General features: G+C 36.8%; 1 protein-coding gene across 1 annotated transcript in view; it reads left to right on the top strand.

Annotated features, from left to right (window-relative positions):
- Ranbp21 (exportin-5-like protein Ranbp21) overlaps nt 1-23,503 on the top strand; it is a 425,699-nt gene that overhangs the window by 94,885 nt on the left and 307,311 nt on the right. Inside the window, exon 7 of the mRNA XM_090399635.1 lies at nt 11,730-11,762. Coding sequence (XP_090255761.1) covers nt 11,730-11,762 — 33 coding nt within the window. The remainder of the gene's footprint in view (nt 1-11,729; nt 11,763-23,503) is intronic.

The following is a 23,503-nucleotide window of genomic DNA, read 5'->3' as shown; positions in this document are numbered from 1 at the left end:
TTTTTTTTTTTTTTAACTTCAGATATTGTCTAATATGCCAACATACGGTAATAGTGATTAATTTATTCTGTGATTTTTATTCAATAATTGGAAGTATAGATGGAAATACCAAAAAGGCTTCAATTGACATCAGAAACTATTAAAAGAAAGGATAATAAATATCCATTATGTTGTTATAGCTAAATTAGGAAAACAGTTTTTGCCTTTAAAACTTAGAAATTTTCAAAAGTCTCCAAAAACTCTGTCTAGTAATCCACATGTTCCCTCATGAAAATGAATATCATAAAAGGTATATTCCTTTTTATGACAGAAAAGGGTAATACTGTACTACATTTATGTTAATCGATTAATGAAATATTTTGCTTTCCTTTTAGTAAGCTTAATTTTAATACTTTAAAAAAACAGCAAATAATTTTTTTATGTTTATGTGTTTCTATTGTTAAAGTCTTTGACATTGTTCATAAAAGAACAAAATCTCCACTACTTTCCATTTAGCAGAAATTGAAATGTTTTGCAATCTTTATAACACTAGTTGATTGTCTCCATTAAAAATAAGTTGGCTGGAATCATTCTACCTTCAGAATCAATTTTCCTGAAGGTTTATTGATATCATTACCAAAACTTTTGGTGTTGAGTGCTTAAGAGACAAAGCTGTATAACTGAGAGGAGACCTCCACATAGCCTTTAAAGGAATGCAGAGAACCGACCAGAGTTTCTGACCTAATATCCAATCCTCACCTTCTCATGGTGCACCCTGTTGGGTATCTACCTGGATACCGAACGAACGAGGATGGGCTGGCAATTTGGGATTTAGCCAACCAAATTGTATTCTTATTGGTTAAACCAAAATAAAAAATGATGGTACAACATGACAAAATTTCATGCCAGCTGAGGTGTCACTGGTTAAACAAGGCCCCCATTGTTTTTGCCAGGGAACCAGGATGAACAGCGAAGAGTCAACTACTTGAACAAATCTGAAAACGCAGCCCAACTCAACATCACCAGAGTTAAAGATCGGTACTATCAACATAAGAAGCCTGAATGGCAAAGAAATGGAGCTAGCTGAGAAATTGGATAAGTACCAGATCAACATAATAGGGGTGGCTGAAACCAAAAAGACAAAAACTGGTGACATCTTTTTGAGCAATAAATACAAAATGTTATATTCAGGCAATGACAATCAAGGAAAAGAAGGAGTAGCCATAGTATTCAACACAAAATACGAGGCTAATCTTCTTGAATGGCAGTCGGTCTCAAGTAGAGTAATGTGGGCAAATATGAGAATAGGGAACTGGACAATGAGACTTATTTGTGCCTATGGTCCCACAGAAGGTTCTACTAAGGTAGAAGTAGAGGAATTTTTTGATGCTTTAGAAAAAGCAACTGATACAATGAAAAAGGAAAAGTTGGTCCTTGTTGGGGATCTGAATAGCAGAGTAGGAAATGATTGTGAGACATACAAAAATATTTTGGGAAAATTTGGAGAAAAGAGCAAAGCTAATAATAATGGCAAATACCTGTTGGATTTCTGCTCAGGACATGGACTGGTTATTACTAACACCATGTTCCAACATAAAAATGTGCACAAATTCACATGGAGAGAAGAGGCAAGGAATAAGAAAAATCTCATTGACTATGTTATGATTGATAGTGATGTTTTCTCCCTGGTGCAGGACACCAAAGTGTACAGAGGATTTGAAATTGGAAGTGATCACTATTTAGTCTTGAGTAGGATAAAGTTGAATTTCATATTGAAAAGAATAACGTGTAAGAAAGTTTTAAAGCGAATAAAAGTTGAGCAGCTCTCATATGTGAACTGCAGACTAACATATGCAAAGATTATTGAAGAGAAAATGAAAGAGTTTGAGAACAGGAACCAAATCTTGGAGATTCAGTGTCAAGCTTTGAAGAAAACCCTGATTGATTCAGCCAGAGAGGCATGTGGTGAGGTTGTCTGCAAGGATAGAAAAATCAGAACTCCATGGTGGACACAGGAAGTTAAAGAGGCAGTGAAGGAAAAGAAGAAAGCATATCAAAAGTTCCTGGCAAATAATTCAGCTTTGGCTCTTAGAGAATACAGAGACAAATGTAAGAAAGCGAAATACTGTGTAAAACTAGCTAAACAAAAGTCATGGGAGGACTTTAGCAAGAACATAGAAAATAAATATCAAGAAGGTGGTAAGATATTCTGGAGGTTGTTGAAGAAGCTTAGAAATGGAAGAAAGAGTGCTGTAAAAGGTGTTAGAGATGATAAAGGTGACATGAAAACGGGAGAAAAAGATATCCTTGAAGTATGGAGTAATTACTTCGAAAAATTGCTAAATAAAACAAGCAGTGATAGTACCGCAGTGATGGTAAAAAACACTCGACAGGCATAATCAAGAATATATACCCATACTTGAAGTAGAAAAAGCCATCAAAGGCTTGAAATGTGGAAAGGCAGCAGGAGTAGATGATATTCGACCAGAAATGCTGAAGTATGGTGGTATAAGAGTCTTACAGTGGCTGCACTGCATAGTTCACAAAGCCTGGACAGAGGGACAAATTCCCAGTGATTGGAGTAGAGCTCTCATAGTATCCATATGTAAAAGGGGAAATAAAACTGAATGTGAGAATTACAGAGGTATTTCCCTACTGAGTGTTCCTGGCAAGATCTATGCAAGTATACTTGAGATACGGTTGAGAAGAATTGTGGAAGAAAAGCTTGGTGAAGAACAAGCTGGATTCAGGACACACAGAGGCTGTCAGGATCGGATCTTCACTTTACGACAAATAGTCGAAAAAGCATGGGAATATAACAAAGATCTGTATTTAAGTTTTGTCGATCTGGAAAAGGCATATGACAAGGTGCCAAGAGAGAAGCTATTCAATATGCTACAGTTATATGGTGTCAATGGGGCATTATATCAAGCAATAGTTAGTCTTTCTTTGAGTTGTAAGTCGGCAGTTAGAATTGAAGGATGTACAGGAATATGGTTTAATGTTAAATCTGGTGTGAGACAAGGATGTACATTATCCCCTCTGTTATTCATTATCTATATGGATCACGTTATGAAGGAAAGTGGTATTAAACATGATATAAGAATTGGAGCTGTTAATGTCAGCTCTTTGCTTTATGCGGATGATGTTATACTTCTGAATAAATCTGCAACCCGTGACTAAATTGAATAACTGTTGTAAATGGTATGAAGGTCAGCATTAAAAAGACAAAGACAATGAAAATAGGTAGTATTGTTGAAAATGTCAACTGCGTTGTGAATGGGGAACCTGTGGAACAAGTAAAACATTTCAGCTACTTAGGCACGATTTTTAGTGAAGATCGTAAATTAAATATGGAAATAGACAACAGAATCAACAAAGCTGGTATGGTAGGAAGTCGGTTGAATTAATTTATATGAAATATGAGAGAAATTAGTCGGAACACTAAATTAGCTGTATACAAGACAGTGTTCAAACCAGTTTTAACTTATGGATCTGAGAGCTGGTTCAGAAGTAAAACACTTGACCAAAGACTAGAGACCACAGATATGAGAGTCCTGAGAAAGATTAGAGATGTGAACAGATGGCATCAATAACAATATCATATTAAAAACAAGGATATTAGGAAAGAACTTGACATTGTCAGCATCCAGAATGCGTGTTAGCAGAGCTAATCTCAGGTGGTATGGTCACCTAAACAGAATGGCGAGGAAAGATTAGCAAAACAAGTGTTCTCTGCCAGGTTGGCAGCAAAACGACCCAGAGGAAGACCAAGATATAGGTGGATTGATACGGTACAATGTGCCTTAGACGATAGAAATATAAGATCTGATAATATTGGAGTCTTGACAAGTAATAGACTGATTTGGAGGAAAATTGTAGATAGGAAGTTAGTAATTATGTAAATTTTTCATGTAGTACTATCATATCCTGTACACCCCTTGAGGGTTCATGTCAGGAATTTGATAATGATGACTGGCAAATAAATTTATATGGAATGAGAGGGAACTCATCCAAAAGACAAAGCTATTATATACAGTCAAACCAGTTTTAACTTACTGATTGAGAGGTGGATTAGAAATAGAACTGTTTGATCAAAGACCAGAGACAAAATATTAGAGTTCTGAGGAAAAGTAGTGTAGAACTGATGGCAAGACAATATTAAAAATGAAGACATTCATTTTCAAACCGACTTTGTAAAGTTTGTTTTTTTTTTATGTTGCATGCTGGTACTTATTGTAGGTGTGAAACTGGGGTTTTTGACTTGAGCCATTTAAAGTATGCTGAATTTTCATCTGGGGCTGCTTAGGCACATATTCAATTCTTTGTAGCAAAAACCATCTCTTGGATAGTGGTCAAAAGTTTTGTGTCAAGCAAAAAATGAAAGCTCTTTCATTCCTGGAAGGATTATTTCAGATGTTGGAAGCTTATTTTTCACCTGGTTAGTCTATAATAAATTTAGTTTAATCGTTTACCCAAATGTAGCGAAAAAATTCAACACTATGAACAGGATCAACGAGATCACCAAAATAAAAAGGTACCCAATCTCGAAGGCTTAAAATGCAAAAAGCTAGGTATTTAAACCATCCGACTTTTTTAAAAAAGATGTAGAGACAATAGCGTGATCCCAAAATTTCTTTGTTTAAAACAATATTATAAAACTAAAAAAGCTAACCTGATTTATCAATGAACTTCGTGTGCACTTTTCAAAGAAAGAATTTGCCATACAAGATTCATGCTTAGCAAAGTAGACTCACAGTGCTATAACTTCTTCACAGATATCTCTAAATAACCTTGACGCAGAGACATGGCAACTATTAGACAATATGATTAACAAGAGTTTTACCAAAACATTTAACCACAGCAAAAAGACACAAATTGATAAATTCAATATGCTGTATGATAATCATATCAACTATAAACCATCTCTACCAGATAACCAAGTGATAATTAACCTATCTAGGTTAATTATCACTTGATTATCTGGTAGAGACAGATTCAATTATGCCTTAAAACCCACTGCCATTCCTAAAATAGAGTTCATATGCAACTTAGAAAAAGCCTTCTCATTGCTACCACTTCCAATAGCTAATGACTTACGATTAAAAAGCAGCATAATCCATTCAGCTCTGACAAGATCTCCTAACTCCAACTCTAACCAAATGGAAAGAAGAACGCTTCTCAAATTAAGAAATAATAAAGACATCATCATACTCAAAGCCGACAAAGGTAATAATACAGTCATATTAAATACTAAAGATTATGAAGAAAAAATTAAAAATCTATTATCTGACAGTTCTGTCTATGAAGTTCTCAGTAGAGATCCGACCATAAAAAACCATAATGACACCAATGAACTATTACGTGGAATGACTAACTGGCTTATAGAAGTAATAAGAAAGTTAAAATCAATGCACCTGCTAACTCCTAGACTGTATGGCGTTCCTAAAATTCATAAAGAAGGTATACCATTACGTCCAATAGGTGACAGAATCTATTCTCCCACTTACCAATTGTCCAAGTACCTTGCTAAGATTTTACAACAACACATTCACGTCTCGGATACTTATATTAAAAACTCACAACATTTTATAGATAAAATAAAAAACATCCCTATCTATGAAGAGGATATAATAGCAAGCTTAGACATTACATCTCTGTTTACAAACATTCCAGTGGTTGAAGTCATCAACATCTTAGACAACTTGTTCCCAAGAAACATCACTACTTTGTTCAATCACTGTTTAACTTCTAACTATTTTATTTGGCAAAAAACTGTTTACAAACAACTCACCGGATTAGCCATAGGTATCCCCCCCTCTCCCCTCCTTGTGCTGACTTATTCATGGGAGATCTAGAAGAAAAAATCTTATCCCAGATCATTCCAAAACCGAAAATTTGGTAAGATATGTGGATGATATCTTTCTAATTTGGGATCATACGAAAGAAGAACTAATGGATTATCTTAACCAAATCAATAGTTTCCACCATACCATCAAATTCACATTAGAAATTGAAAAAGATGGAAAACTGCCAATCCTTGACATTCTAATAAAGAAACAAACCAATAATAGTATAAACCTATCTGTTTATAGAAAACCTACAAATACTGGACGTTACCTCCATTTCAACTCGTCGCATCATATAGCTCAGAAACTTAGCATTATCCATATGCTTAAGAAAAGAGCTATACAGTACACAACAGATAAGAATGACCTACAAATGGAATTAACTACAATAGCCAGAGAACTATCTTTAAATGGTTATCCAAAAAAGCCTCTACAACAAGATTCTCTTGACTGATATATCACATAGACAACGTGATGACGTCCAATACATCAGTACTATTACTATTCCATTTGTCAGCAGCATTTCCAAAAAATTAGCTAACCTTCTAAAACCACATAATATCAGAGTAGCATTCAAGCATATCAACACTATTCGGAAATTTTTAAGATCACCAAAAGATCCTCATCCATTCTACAAGTACTCTGGAGTATATAACATACCCTGCTCATGTGGTATTAGTTATGTAGGTCAGACCTCTAGAAGCTTTGAAACGAGAACCTTACCAGAAATTTGGAAAGCTTTAATCCAATCATTTATCATCAAAGAAATGAACTTTCAAAACAATTACATCATGAGCCATAACGAATAAATCACGTTCCCGAGACACGCACATTGCCTCGTTCAATACTAATTTTTTGTATGAATTAGAACCATCAGTTATAACCTAGTCTGTTACCTTCATTTAGCTTACTAGTTTGTATTCCCTGAAGATGCCGATAGAAAAAAATTGGCGAAACATGTAGGATAATAAAATAAAGCTACTTGACAAACATTAAAAAAAGTGTAATAGTCTAATAAACCACATTTTTGCAACCAGTCTCATTATTTAATAGCCACACCTCGTATATGCTATCTAGTTGGAAGCCTTGTAACATATTGTCTTTAGTTTTGGTCCCCTGCACTATTGTGTATTTCTTGAATAAGTTAATCAAGTAAAACACACATTCTCTTAATATTGACAATGTAAAAGTGGCCAAGAGTAAACCTATATGTAAAATAAATGTGTAGAATATATGCACTGTTAGCACATACTGTTGTTGATATCAGAGCAGAGCACTTTTGAAACCAAAACTAATTCTTTTTAGTGTGCATTGAGAAACTTCAGACTAGAAGAAGAAAAGTGTTGAGTTTTATTATTTCACATGATGAGTGAAGTTTTTGGAAGATATTTGCCTCCAGACATGCCAGTGGTGATATTGCCAAGCATATAGCGAAGAACCCTGACTAACACAAGCTGAATGTCAGATGTTTCTTTTACTATCAGCAGAGAAGAATAACAGCTACAGAGCTGGGAAGGAGGGCATTGCAATGAGAGAGAGGTAATGTATTAAGTATGAAATAATTTGGATCCAGAAATCTCATAAAATTTAAGGAATGAAATGGGAATTTTATTTAAGAAGTGCACTGACATGGTCTGTTAATGGCAGCTGGTATGCCAATTTCAAGCTGTTTATTATAGGAAGTTGTTCCAGTTGATATAAAGGAACAACTTTGATAATTCCTACTACGATTATTCCTAAATACGTATGGCTGAACACCAAAAAGACGTACAATGCAAAAGAGAACAAAAAACGGGTCTTGCTTTCCATACCACTTCCACTGGACACGATGTACTCTGGCAAAAAACGACGATGTCATACATACGAAAACAACGGTTATATAAGAAAATTTAAAGAAGCTGATAGTATGCTAAAAAAAACCCAACCCAATTCAATAAAAATCAAGGTTTAATTCTCCATCAAGTGTCGTCAGCTCTAATAAAAAATCTACCGGAATCTGAGCTCAGACTGTATGAATGAGAACAAGAACACGTGACATCGTCCAGTATTGTTCAACATCAATAACGTTTTATATCTGCATTCTGTTATTTGAGTTTATGAATAGCCAGACGGTTATGATTTGTATTTATTGATTCTCTTGTTTAAACTTTAAGTTATACTATTTTCCTCCTGAAGATGTAAATCCTATGATTTACGAAACTTGTCGGGAACTATTATTTCAGTATTTTGTATAACTGAATAATAAAAAATGTGATGTAATCACTGAAATATATCTTTTCAACCAATTAGCCACAGAAGTCTACGCCTGCAATTCCTACTATGATTAGGAATAGAAGATTGGAACAGAAGAAACTAATATGTACTTCAGTTATGTTATGCAAGAACTTGTATTCTTCATTTTAGAATGGAAGTGATGTTTCTCTGAATTTTCTTTCATAGTGAAGGTGAAATCGATAATTACTAATAGCTTGAACTCTGAATGCAGAACAGGCAATTGATGTAATTATTTCTTCTGTTCAGAACTGCTGAAGGTTTACTTCTGTTTATGGAAACAGGCCATATCACTGGATTGTTGATTTGGTTGTTTGGAATTACCAAAGCAGCTAAGGCTGTAAGGCCAGTGTATTATGTCTGAATATAGCATATATTCTTCTGCAGTTTGCCTGTTTTGTGAAGTGAAAATCCCAAGTTTGGAAGGAAAAAAATCCATCATCTCTGTATGAGACTAGTTAACTCACTCTAAGTTGAAAGAGCCTTTGTAAAAGTTTTTGGCATTCTAGATGGGATTTGAACCCAGCTCTTTCTAACCAAAGGATATATCACCAATAACTTAACTGTGGAGGCTTGCTACACTACTAGAAGATTGGGTTGACTTGTTGGGACAGGTTGTATACATATAGCTTATCACCAGCCTATTAATAGCTCATTTAAGGAGTTCTTTAGAAGAATAAAATGTTAGAGCTGAACAAATCACAGACCTGACAAATAATAAACCAGCTTGGGTCTATTATTTGTCAGTAACTAATCATGAAATATATTGTTCTAGATTGACATAATATATGGTATTCTATATATTACCATACTGTACTAAATATAATCACATAGTAATAGTAATACACTGCTTGGAAGGAAGTCAACAGGCACCATAGTGTGAGAAACGAACAGCAATGGCACCCACCTTAATAAGATGTAGACCTCTTTTCATTATGGTAACTGCAGCAATCTTTCGGAGCATACTTTCTACAAACATACAATAGTGATCAGTGGGACCGTTCTTTCTGTAAACTTGTAATGAAATCCTGGACTGTTGTGGGATGGATGTCTCTTGAACCTCACCCAATGTCCAGTTCATCCCACAGGTGTTCATTACGGTTAAGATCAGGGCTCTGTGGAGGCTAGTCAAGTGTGGTAAAGTTCATGTCCACAAACCATACAGTTATTGCAGCAGCCTTATGACAATGACCATTGTATCTTGCTGAAAGAGACAATGGTCATTTCCATAGAAACACCACAAAGTAGGAAGCATTACATTCTCCAGAATGTTCCAGTACCTCTCGCAGTTCATTGTTCATGGCATCATAAATAGAGGTCCAACTCCAAACTAGGAAAAACAGGACTATACCACCACCACTACCTCTGAATTTCATAGTTGGGGTCTGGCTTACTAAGCAAACTCCCATCATTTGCACTATCTCAGGACTTTTGCAGCATGGATTGCCAGCTTTCTGTCTGGATGCACACTATGTGCGTCCAGACAGAAAGTAATCCTTGGGGTTCCACAAGGTTCTGTTCTCTCACCAACCCTATTCCTTCCGTATATCAATTACTTACTCCAGTTGACCTCCAACCCAATACACAGTTTTGCAGATGACAGCAAATTGCACTCACCCCTTTCATTTAATATACCTTACTCTACACAACTCACCTCAACCTACAGAACATCAACCTCAATTCTGATCTTCAAGCCATCCTCTAATGCAGCTCAGATAACCTCATCAATTTCAATGCTGGTAAAACTCAGTTCTGTCTTATTTCTCACAAAAAAAAAAAAAAAAAAAAAAAAGAACCATTTTCTCCCAGTATTATTTTTGATAACACTCAAATTTCCAGACAAGATGAGATTTCTCTTCTTGGAATTACCCTGACATCAAGCCTTGCCTGGCATAAACACATCACAACCATTGCATTCTCAGCTTCTAAAAAAAAAAAAACGAGGATTTTCTCTTTTTGCTCGAGACGTTACTTCACCTCTGAACACCTGTTAACCTTATATAAATCACAAATCCTCCCAACTATCGAGTACTGCTCTCACATTTGGAGTGGGGCTCCTAAGAGCTCCATCAAAATGCTTGACTCAATACAGAGGAGAGTTAGATTGATAAATGACCCATCTCTTACCAACTCACTCTACCCATTGCAGTAACCAAATGTCACACAGACATTTGGTTACTGCAACTTGTGTATTCTATAAATATTTCCATGGCAAAGGTTCATCTGAAATAGCATCAATAATTCCCCCACTCAATACTAAGCCCATTGGAACATGTGCATCTGCCGACTAACATCCCTTTACAGTTCACCCACAGAACAAGTTTCTCCTCCTCCTCCTCCTCCTGCATCCCTGCTACTGCTGTACTGTGGAACAGTCTTCCCCTGATGTGTTTTCCAAAGAATACAATATATAGGCTTTTAAATGAAATATAAACAATTGTCTTCTTTCCCAACCCACTACCCATGTACCATACTAATGTACTATAGGTTGATCAACCAACGTCACATGCATGAGCCCAACATAAAAAATCACACTACCACCTCCGAATTTCATAGTTGGGATTATGAACTCTGGTAAGAGAGAGAGAGAGAGAGACGTTCACTGGGATACAGAACACCCAGCAGCTTGTTAGAGAGTGTAGCATGATTTATCGCTCCAGCTTTCCAAGCTTCCACAGCACACATGTGCATGCTCTTTTGTTCCATTGAAGAAGATGCTGCATGTTGGTTCAGGTAATGTGGGGCTTGCATATTGTGATCTTACATGGAAATCCATGTTGTGAGCTTCAGTTCTGAATGTTTTTGTGCAGTTCATATTCCAATCAATTCCTGAAACTGCATTCAATGTATCAGCTAACAAATGGTAGTTACATATTATCCTTCGTAGCATCCTATAGTCGCATTCAGTGTGTGTGTGTTGTGTTGTCCATTGCAAGTAGCGTCTGCAGTTGACTCCCTGCTCTTCCAACTCAGTATTGTACACTGACTGTTGGCCTGGGATAGCCCAATTTGTCAACAATTTGCCGAACAGATAGGCCTACAACATGTCATCCTATCACAATGTGCCTCTTTCAAACTCCATCAGTTTCCTTCTTGCAGCTATTTCATCCATACATAACAGCACTTACTTGGGTACATCATATTTCTCCAATTTATACCGGCTACCAACACATGACTCATTACATGGTAAGTTATGATACATGACACCTATCGGGAGAAAAAGGAGGGATGGGTAGTGCATTGCTTCCATATGTTAAATCATCCCATTCATCCTGCTCTAGAAATTAGTAGCGATTCTCTTTCCATGTTTCAGGCTTATGGTCTCACTCCAGGATTAAATCATAGCTTGCTATAAAGATGCTATACACTTAGAGTAGCTGTCTTATGAATTTTTAATCCTGAATTTGAATTTTATGATCATTACATTAGCTTTTATAGCTACAGAATGATTTCCTAATAGAAATACAAGTAACAGTTAACATTAGTTGAAAAGTATGTATATCAGATTGTCTGAAACTAATTATTTGAATAATTCATTATTAGTGTTTATTTATGGTGAGTGGAAATTATTTATTTATGCATTATATATTCTAAAATTCTTATTGTAATTTTTATTTTTTATATTTACAGAAATCTGCTGTTGAAGATGAAAAGAAACATGAGGTATTATTATTGTGTGTGTGTGTGTGTGTGTGTGTGTGTGTGTGTGTGTGTGTGTGTGTGTGTGTGTGTGTGTGTGCGCGCGCGCGCGCACATACTTATGCTTTTTGGACTATTTTATAAAAAAAAGTACTTTTATAAAAATAGTAGCCTTATATATTTAACTGTAGGATTTTTTCTTTTTTTGCTAGATCAACCTAGATTTTCCTATGAAATCCTTCATTCTAGAATTATGCATAGTAGTTCTTTTTTTTTTTTTTTTTTTCGCGTATGTAAAGAAATGGGAGACTACCTATTCTTTGCCAGCAGAAATATTATTATTTCATAGTGTGATAATGTTTTTTTTCCTAAAGAGATAGTTACTGCCTACTTTAGCCAAAATAGATAACTTCACTATTGGTCCATTCCTTAGAAATATTCTTGCCCATCTTCTTTTACACTCCAGGAATTCCAGTATGTCTACATAATGTACAGCCATTTCCCTTGTTTTGATGATTTAGCAAGTTATATACTTCACACAGAATTAATTTTTTGATCTACAGCCCTGCAACTTGTCTAGTCATTTATGTCAATCATTCCTTGCTGTTGGATGTAGATACTGTAGTCTTGACATTACCCTACTTTGTAGTTAATTCTTTGCTCATCTTCTCACTTGTTTTTAAATTATTAATTGTAGAAGTGGAAAATAAACTAGTAATTATCTTTATTTTTTATTATATGAGTTTTTTATTATTATTGAAGTTGAGTTCGAGGTTATATCGAGTGTGTAGTGTTCGTGCAAGCTCCTGATAAGATAAGTATTATTTTCAGTTATCGTTGATAAAATTATTTAATATTGCGTAGTTTTGTTTGCCTTGCGTATTTTAGTGCGTCTGTTTGTGTGTTTTTGGTGTGTTATAACTTATTATTTGATAAAACACATTGCAAATAATTATGGCACCTGTACAAAGGAAAATGGCGGCCAGTAATGATGGTTCGCCATCTTTATCAAAGAACGGTAGTATAAAAGAAATGAGTCAATGTACTAGCTGTGAAATGTACGCTTTGCGGAGTGCAGTCGGAGTGTGGATAGATGATAATAAAGGATTGAATGTGTGTAGAAAATGTAGGGAGAATGAGGAATTGAAGTGTATTTCGGATCGTGAGTGTGATATTTTTGTCAAACTTCAGAATGAAGAAAATAGCGATATGACAAGAAACAGCAAGGTTGTACATGAGAATTATGGGAGTGTGAATGTAGAAAGTGTGAATGATAGTATTAATGGTTTCTCAGAGAATAAAAAAGATGAGATAGATGCATTGAGTGAGATTGCGTTGTTGAATGGTGCGATAGAAAGGGCAAAACAGCAGCTAGAGTGCATGAACAAAAGTCGACTGAATGAACCAACCAATAATAAAAGGTATGACAGGAAAAATAGACGTATGAATGTGAACATGAACAAAACGAAGGATAGAGTGCTGTATGGAGACTCGTTAGTACGAGGTGTGTTAGTAGAGGATTTGACAAAATCGTACCAACCTGGTGCGACCATAAAGGATGTAACTGAGTCTATTAGAGAGCAAAAGGAAAGGGTGAAAGAAATGATTGTTGTGGCAGGTACGAATGATTTGAAAGGAGATAAAATGGAAATGATAGAAGACCTGAATGAATTGTTTGAGGTTGCAAAAGAAAAGAGTGAGAGAGTTAGAATGATTAGTCTTTTGCCATGGTATGACAGTGAAATGTTTAAAAGGAGGGCCAAAATTGCGAATGACTTTATGCGTGGGTTATGTATGACGAGTGCTGTGGCTGCTATAGACCAGGTGATGGAAAAGATGGTGGTGACAATATGCACAAGCAAATAGAAGAAATGAGTGGAAGGAGGGTGATTATTATGGGAGATTTCAACTATGGTCACATTGATTGGAGTGAGGAGAGGACACACAGGAGGAAGGAAATGGATTTTATGCGATTATTAAGGGATAACTATCTGCGACAGCATGTAATGGAAAATACTAGGGGTAAGAGGGTGCTTGACCTAGTAATTACATCTGAGGATTTGGCTGTAACAAATATGACCACATTGCCACCAATCGGTGAGAGTGATCATAGGGTCTTGACTTGGGAGGTGACTAAAGGTGTAGAATTTTCAATTAAGACAGGGTACATGTGGAATTATCGGGCTGGAAAGTATGACAAGCTTAGGAGTTTGATTGGCTCAGTGCCATGGCATGTACAACTGCAAGGACTAGAAGTTGATAGTGCTTGGGAGGTAGTTAAGAAGTGCTTGCATGAAGCAATGGCTGACTGTATACCTAGAGTCCGAATAATAAATCAAGTAGGGCTTAAATGGATGAATAACACCATTAAGCTTGAGCTGCAAAAAAAGAAACAACTATGGAGGGATTTTAAGGAGAAAGGTGACCAGCAGGCACATGAACGGTATAAAGCGCAGGCCAAAAGGGTGACGAGTGTGGTAAGAAAAGCAAAAAAGGATTACGAAAGAACATTGGCCATGCAGGCTAAAGAGAATCCTAAACAGTTTTTTAGATATGCAGCAAGTAAAAGGAAAAATGTACATGGCAGAATGATTTTAAAGAATGCCGATGGTAGGGAGGTAACTGAATCAGTTGAGATAATTGAGTTACTGAGTGAGCACTTTGCAAGAATATATCATCCAGGTGGTGACATTGCAGAAACGAATAAACCAGTAGATTATATGGGAATTGTGGTGAATAAAGAGGAGGTGAGTAGTCTATTGCATAACCTTAATGTCAGTACATCTGTGGGATTGGATGGTATACCAGCTCGTGTGGTACGAGAAGCAGCTAAAGAATTGTCAGTACCCTTGACCATTTTGTTTAATTTGAGTCTTGGGTCTGGGTTAGTCCCAAGCGGGTGGAAGGAGGGGAAAATAGTTCCACTGCATAAAGGTGGTTCCAAGACTGCTGTTGTAAATTACCGACCGATTAGCATATCAGGAATCATTGTCAAGGTCTTAGAGAAATTAGTCAAGAAAAGAATACAGGATTGGATAGATGAAAATGGGATATCGTATGGGGGAACAACATGGTTTTGTGAAGGGTAGATCATGCCTCAGTAACTTGCTCACATTTTATAACACAGTGACGGCTGAACTTGATAGGGTAGTGGGTTTACAGTGATACTACTGGACCTTGCCAAGGCCTTTGATAGGATACCACATGGAACCCTAATCAGTAAACTGGAGCAGATGGGGATAGATATAGGGTTGGTGAGATGGATAGGAGGGTGGTTGAAGGAGAGATACCAGAGAGTGGTTTATTCAGGAGTGGAGTCTAAAAGACGTCTTGTGACTAGTGGAGTGCCGCAGGGCTCTGTTCTTGGACCACTGCTTTTCAATTTGTTCATCAATGATATTGGAAAGGATTTGAGAGGAAGTGTTCACTTGTTTGCTGATGATGCAAAGTTGGGTAGAGCAATTGTGAGTGCACAGGATGTCAAAATTTTACAGGATGATTTGGATAGTTTGGAGGACCGGGCTAGGAAAAATGGATGTCAGTTTAATGTGGCAAAGTGTAAGGTTATGCACTTTGGGGTGAAAAGAATAGCAGCAGTATATCGCATTGGTGGAACCGTACTCCAGGAGATTGATGAGGCCAGGGATTTGGGAGTGCTGGTGAATAGGGAGTTGAAGTTTAGGGAGCACATTGCAAAAGTGACTAAAACAGCTCACCAAATCACTTGGCTTCTGAAAAATACTTTAACATGTAGAGACGAACAAGTTGTTGTTCCTCTGTATCGAGCCTTGATAAGACCTTATCTGGACTTCTGTGCCCAGTTATGGGCACCAGGGTTTCTTCGTGATGGGGAGGAAGTGGAGAGGGTCCAGAGACGAGTGACTAAGATGATAGCAGGTCTGTGGAATGAACCTTATGAGAATAGGTTGAAGATTTGTATGTTGCAGAAATTGGACGATAGGCGAAGGAGGGGTGATATGATTGAGACATTCAAATTACTGAAGGGTTTTTATAAGATTGATCCAGAAGATATTTTTGAAAATATGACTGGTGGTGGGAGGACTAGGGGCCATGCATGGAAGCTGGGCAAGAGCGTGGTTGACAAGGGTGTTAGAGCTAGGTTTTTTACTTGGAGAGTGGTGAATGAGTGGAATAAGCTTCCAGAGTCTGTTGTGGGTGCTATGGCCGTGAATGAGTTCAAGGCAAGATATGATAGATACTGTGTGAATGTTGAATAGTTGTTCCAGACATGATGTTACGGCCTTCCTCGATGAGTCTGTCGACTCCTTGGAGTTTCCCGGAACAATAATAATAATTATAGAGCTCAAAACAATATTTGTTCTTGGATAAACAGAACATCTGTGGAAGTCAGATAAAACCTAGTAAAATGATTTATTTAACACATTTGTGAGCAGAAGAAAAAATCATCTCATGTTGTACTTGCAGGACACAAGAATTTGTTGTGTGCTTTCTCTGTGTACCTAGTATAAATTGGTAGTTTAGTACTAGAATGAAAATGACCCTGTATAGTGAAAAAACATCTCTCCCTACAGCCACAATACTGTTATAGATGCATGCCAAACAAAGTTTGATTGTAGCACTAAAAACATGCACAGACAATCAATATATACTGTATTTAGTGAAAAATAGAGTAATTAAGACAACTGAAATGTATACCATACCACATAGTCACAAACCGAACAGAGTAAAAGTTTTACTTAAGTATAAAGAGCTAATAAGCTCTTTGGTATTAGGTATTAGTTCTAGCTACTCACTGATGAAGCCTCAAAAAAGGCTGAAACCGGTCTGGGTAGTGACCTCCCTCCATAATGTAATAACAGCATACATTTCCTAGTAAATGTGTTTTTACATTATGGAAAATACCTAAGAATAGCGATCTGAACTTCCCCCACCTTTGCAACGAGTCGTCCGGTATTGTACTACGTACTAGGATCACTTGCATTGGCTAACGCTAGTGTCGCCGATACTTTATAGTTTACTATATTCGGCAGGAAACTCTCTGATTCCAATCTTTGAGTTTCTTATTCGGTTTTAAAACTATGTGGGATTTGATATCCCCTTAATTTAAGTAATAGTAAAAGTTTTATTTTAGCAGTAAAATGTAGTCCTGCATAAAAGCAACTAAATATGAAAGTAATTTAAAATTCTAAAAATAGTTATTGCAAATATCTTAACAATAGATGCACTTGACAAATGCAAATTTCATTAAATAACTAAGCTTATTCTGATATACTAGTTAAACCTGTGCAAAAAGTTACTGAATATTACATATTTCTAAATCTATCATATCCATATGTCACTGTTAAGAGAAGTTTTGGTATGCAGTGCTGTTGTGTACCATTATTAAAAAAAAAAAAAAAAAAAAAAGCACTGATGCATAGAACAGTTGTATGTAAATAAGGCTACTTTTTCTTTTATAAGGGATAAAATGCAATTCAAAGCAGCAGACTATTATATTATTCCATTATTTTTGTTTTTATGATAGTGTATTATATCTGAGTAATAATTCTTTGTTTTCTATTAAATACTTCATGTACTGATTCTGTTTTTTGCTGTGTAACAAGAATGTATAATTCATTTTCTTAATATTAAATAGCAGTTCAATTATTGTGTGTAATAAGTTTAGTTGAAGCTTATAAGTATATATTTCACTAATTTTTCTAAGATTTCTATACAGGCTTTAATCTTAAGATAATATGCTTTCAGAATATAATAAATTTAGTTTAATCCTTTATCCAAGTGTAAGCAAACAAGGTTTGCACCTGAAGTATCTTCAGGACTGATGCAACTCGTGGTAAAGGTGGACCAAGCTCTCATCACTACTTGTCTTAGTATCTCCCATAATACAAAGCACATCTCCTTGCAGACATGTATAATGCTATGCATTAAGGGAAGGGCCACTTCCCAGACTGGTTTCGACCTTTATTGAGGTCTCGTCAGTGGGAGCCAGACCCAGAAGTGGTGATACTAAGGTGGAAGCAATGGAGAGGTCATATTTACCTATACGAGTTGCCAAAAGGTGTCTCACCTTATTATTAAATTACTCTGGATTTAGAGAATGATGTTGGAAATTTTTTTCTCCACTTCGTTAGACTATAATAAATTTAGTTTAATTCTTTATCCAAGTGCAAGCAAACAAAGTTTGTGCCTGAAATACTTCAGGACTGAGGCAACTCATGGTAAAGGTGGACCAAGCTCTCATCACTACTTGTCTTAGTATCTCCCATAATGCAGAGCACATCTCCTTGCGGACATGTATAATACTATGCATTAAGGGAAGAGCCACTGCCCAGACCAGTTTGACCTTTATTGAGGTCTCGTCAGTGGGAGCCAGACCTAGAGGTGGTGATACTAAGCCATAACCATAACACCGATTATTAATTAACTTAAGGAATTCACAACGTACACTAGAATATAAATTAAATTAAACTTTAATATATATTTACAATATTTCGGCAACGTGACATTGCCATCTTTAAAGGAACTTAAAATAAAGACACGTGCATGCAGGCACCACACACAGTAAATGAGAACTAAGCAAGGAAGCTATTGTTTCTCTTAAAAGTCTGATGGTGTCCCCCCCCCCCCTACTGGCTATGTAGGTATTCTTGGCCGTTGGGCTGAAGGTCTCCTGATGTATCTCTCTCAAATTTGGGGCAGTCTCATGCAACCATATTTGGGAGGTTTGGCATGTTTCTTAGGACTGAGGCTGATTCAATGAAAAGTCTTTCAAATTTGAACTTGCTACGGTGTATTATTGTGGCTTTTTTTTCCACCGTATTCTGTGGCAGGTATCCAGAGCATGGGTCTGCAAGACCAGAGTGGCTATACTGGTGAAAACGGATGCAGTCCTTGTGTTCTGAAATTCTGATATTTGCTGCCTTGCCTGTTTGGCCAAAGTAGGACAGCTTACAGCTGAAAGGGACCTGGTATACACCAGGTAGGTCTAGGGGAAGTGTTTGGTCTCTGTTGGAACAGATAAGGGATGCCAGTTTTCTATATGGTCTGTAACAAGAGGTCAAGTCATGTTTTTTTTTTTTTAAGATTTTGGTAATTTTTTCCAAGGCGCCTTAGATGTAGGGAATGGTGATGGATTTAGAGTAAGCCTTGTTGTGAAGCGGGGGGGGGGGGATTGTGGTTTACTGGTTTCAATATCTTTTGGGGGGGGTAGCCATTGACTGAGGATGTGATTTAGTTCAGTGGTTAGGGCATTGTCGTTTGAACAGATTTGTTTAGCCCTGTTGTATTGTGTCTTAATAACTCCATATTGTTGTGAGGGTGGTGGGGTTGTTGGTGAATGTATCTGCCTGTATGGGTGGGTTTTCTATAAACTGAGAAATCAGGCTGGTGGGTGAGGAAATTTCCTAAACACTCTAGTCACCCACCAGCCTGATGGAACCTTGGTTTTCTCAGTTTATAGAAAACCCATCCATACAGGCAGATACATTCACCAACAATCCCCCCCCCCCCCTCACAACACTCAATAACAATATGGAGTTATTAAGACACTATACAACAACAGGGCTAAACTAATCTGTTCAAATGCCAATATCCTAACCACTGAACTAAATCGCATTCTCAACACTTTCTCAGCTAATGGCTACCCCCACAAAAAAAAAAACCAAAAAATATTGAAACCAGTAAACCACAACCCCTCCCCCCCCCTTCGCAACAAGGATTACTCTAAATCCATCACCATTCCCTGCATCCGAGGCACCTCGGAAAAAATTACCAAAATCTTAAAAAAACATGACTTGACCTCTTGTAGAAAATTGGCATCCCTTATCTGCTCCAACCAAGACCAGCCACTTACCCTAGACCTTCCTGATGTATACCAGGTCCCTTGCAGCTGTAAGCTGTCCTGCTTTGGCCAAACAGGCAGGACAGTGAATATCAGAATTTCAGAACACAAGGACTACATCCATTTTCACCAGTATAGCCACTCTGGTCTTGCAGACCCATGCTCTGGATACCTGCCACAGAATACGGTGGAAAAAAAAGCCACAATAATACATCGTAGCAAGTTCAAATTTGAAAGACTTTTCATGGAATCAGCCTCAGCCCTAAGAAACATGACAAATCTCAACAAATTTGGTTCCATGAGATTGCCCCAAATTTAGGAGACGTGCATCAGGAGACCTTCAGCCCAATAACCAAGAATACCTACATAGCCCGCTAGGGGTGGGGGCACCATCGGACTTTTAGGAGAAACTATAGCTTCCTCGATTCGTCCTCATTTACTGTGTGTAGTGCCTGCATGCACATGTCTTTATTTTAAGTTCCTTTAAAGATGGCAACATAATGTTGCTGAAATATTTGAAATATATATTAAAGTTTAATTTAATTTATATTCTAGTGTACGTTGTGAATTCCTTAAGTTAGTTAATAATTCTGTGTAACCAGTGGTGAGGTATAAGGGGCTCACAGGGGGCGCTCCCGAGCCCTTTGTTAAATTTTTATCAAATTTGCGAGCCCCTTGTTCTTCTTGTTTACTTTATTTTTTCAAAAAAAAAAAAAAGAAAACATAATTTTTTGAAATATATTAAGCAAAAAACTCATACGGTAACCTAACAAAGTGATTTTATTAAATAAAATATTATAGTACTACCATTTTACAAATAAGAATTCACTTTTGGTAATCGCATATAAATAAATAGGACTATAAAATAATGCCCCTTGATTGGTACCATTGATTATCACTTGAAATATAAAAACAAAAGAGAAATATAACGTACTTCAATATTACCGTTTAGATAATATTTATTTCTTATTTGTAGATTGTTTGTCATAAAAACTTCTATCGCAAACAAAAGAAATTTATTTTGTTAATAAAAAAATGCAGACTATTTCATATGTGCGATTATAAAAGATTTTATTCTTATTATATTTAGATAGTTAAAAAATGTTTTTCTTATGTAAGATAAATTAACACAGATGATTGTGTGCAAATATTTCATGTTTAGATCATGAAATATTTGTTTAAAAATGATAGCCTTTACAGGTTGATTGTCCCCTCATACTTTTTGATTGGCATTTGTACACAAGCTGTATTAATAAATGTTTTTGTGTGAAATACGCTTTTTTTTGCTCGACGATGCAAGCCCTTTGTTAAAATTTCTATAGCTCACCACTGTGTGTAACCAACATATAAGCCTTTCTACGAGAATAACCATAACATCGCTGGCCAGAAGGGTGAAGCAAGATGCTTTTTTTATTCCCTGTTGTCTGATAGGGACAAATTGAAGAGGAAAAATTTATGAGCTGTGAGCTCTCCCTGGGGAGGCATGGATACTCATCGTTGCTAGTATTTGGGATAAATTTCGCTTTTGGCCTCTTGTGTTTGATGAGATCAGTTTCTTCGTAGCTTGCAGCATGTTTCACTAGATCGTTGGGGCGTGTAGAGATTTTTAAGAAGAATTTTGCTGCTGTAGTTTATAGGAAGGAGTAGTTGTAAGGGATATTTGTATCTCTATGCAGTTGGACGTTTCTTACAAACCATGGTGCTTCTAGGATCATGCGCAAACACTTGCACTCTCTGTAGCTTGAGGATGTTGGTGTTGGATGTGTGGCTCCAGGCTGAAGATGCAGATCGTCAGCTGGTAGAGGAGTACTTTGATTCTGGTATTTAGCTTGCTTTTTCTGTTTATTAGAGGATAAAGTTGTGCGATGGCTTTAGATGCTTTTGCGCATAAGATTTGATGTGTGGGTTGAAGATTAATCTTTTGTCCAGTATTACCCCAAGATACCTCAAGATATTTTGTTTCTGTTTGCCAGGGGATTTTGGTGTTGAATAGATAAAGGTGATATCTCCTTTGGGAGATACCAATCTTCTGGTGAAAAGCATCACAATACTCTTTTGGGGATTCACTTGTAATCTCCATTTGGAGAACCATTGTTCTAGTTTTAGTAGATTTTCTTGCAGTTTTTTGGTGACGAGATGTGGCTGTAGAGATCTGGCTAGTATTGCTGTGTCATCCGCATAGAGTGCTAAGATGGGTTGTGTGGGATGTCTGCCATATATATCGAGAATAAGATCGGTGCCAGTAGGGACCCTTGCGGAACTCCCGCTAAGATCCATCGCTGATTTGAAACTGTTCCATTTATTTTGACTTGTATGTGTCTGTCCTGGAGGTATGATTTAATTAGGTGGACTATTCTTAATGGTATGCCTGCTGAGATGAGTTTATGTAGTAATCCAAAGTGCCATATCTTATCAAAAGCTTTTGCTATGTCGAGGAAGACTGCTCCACTGTGCTGATGCCAATTGTAGCCGGTGATGATGTACTCAATTAGCCTATGAATTTGTTGAGTAGTACTGTGATGTTATCGAAAGCCAAACTGTTCCTTTAGAAGGATATTTAACTCGTTTACTGAGGCTTGGAGTTTGGATAGAATGATTTTTTCGCAATTTTCCCTAAGTTTGAGATCAAGCTGATGGGTCAATAGCTTTCAGGCAGGTGTGGATCTTTACCTGGTTTAAGTACTGGGACCACATCTGCAACTTTCCAATAGGAGGGAAAATATTTGAGTCTGAACATGCCATTAATTATTGTGGTGAGATGTACAGCTGCTCTTCAGGGCAGCAGTTTAATAATTCTATTTGTAATGCCATCAGGACCAGGGGCTTTTTTATTCTTTAACTTCTTTATGACTTCATAGATTTCTGCTGGTGAGGTGGTTGCAGGTTTGTTGTTGGAGGCATCGGGGAGATTTAGTACATGGCAGTGGATTTTGTAGATATGATTGATGCTCAAGTTCTTGTATGCAGGGCTACACTGTTTTTTTAGGTTTTTTGCTATCTCTTAGGATTTTTCTGCTTCCATGTGTATGAGGCCCTGGTCTGATTTGAGTGGGGAAAGAGATTTGTTTTTGTTTCGGAGGGTTCTTAATATCTTCCAGATGGAGTGTTTGCCAGGTGATATAGAGGCTAGTTTGGCTTCCCATGTTTCGTTTCTGTGAACTTTAAGTGCTTCTCTAACTTCATTGTTTAGCTTGTTGAGGATCTTCTTGTCTTAAGGTGTACGGGTGTTATGGTACCTTTTCCTTGCTTTGTTTTTGTCTCTAATATCCATGATGTCTTCAGGTAGTCGATTAGGCTTAAACATGATTTTAGTAGAGGTGACAACCTTTATGGCTGTGTTGATTTGCTGGGTCAGACTTTTGACAGCATTTCAATTTCTTTTATGGAGCTGATGTGAGGGACAGGTCCAATGTGTCCACATCCCAGACAATAAATATGTCTCCATTGCTTCCACCTTAGTATCACCACCTCTGGGTCTGGCTCCCACTGACGAGACCTCAATAAAGGTCGAAACCGGTCTGGTTAGTAGCCCTTCCCTTAATGCATAGCATTATACATGTCTGCAAGGAGATGTGCTTTGCATTATGGGAGATACTAAGACAAGTAGTGATGAGAGCTTGGTCCACCTTTACCACGAGTTGCCTCAGTCCTGAAGATACTTCAGGTGCAAACTTTGTTTGCTTACACTTGGATAAAGGATTAAACTAAATTTATTATAGTCTAACCAAGTGGGAAAAAACTTCCACCAGCTTTCAGAATATGTTTAAAAGGAATTAACAAAAATTATAATCATGACTGAAAATAAAAATTATCTTTTCCTGGCATGTGCCATGAAGGGATATATATATATATATATATATATATATATATATGTGTGTGTAGAAAGTATTTTACCTTGGGTATAATAAATGTTAAGAATACCAAGCAATTTTTAAACCTGGTT

This window comes from Typopeltis vanoorti, chromosome 10, assembly GCF_054136105.1.
Source record: "Typopeltis vanoorti isolate ZY-2024b chromosome 10, IOZ_Tvanoo_1.0, whole genome shotgun sequence".
Classification (NCBI taxonomy): domain Eukaryota; kingdom Metazoa; phylum Arthropoda; class Arachnida; order Uropygi; family Thelyphonidae; genus Typopeltis; species Typopeltis vanoorti.
The sequence above is the reverse complement of the archived record's forward strand: the minus strand, read 5'-3'. Positions and strand labels throughout refer to the sequence as shown.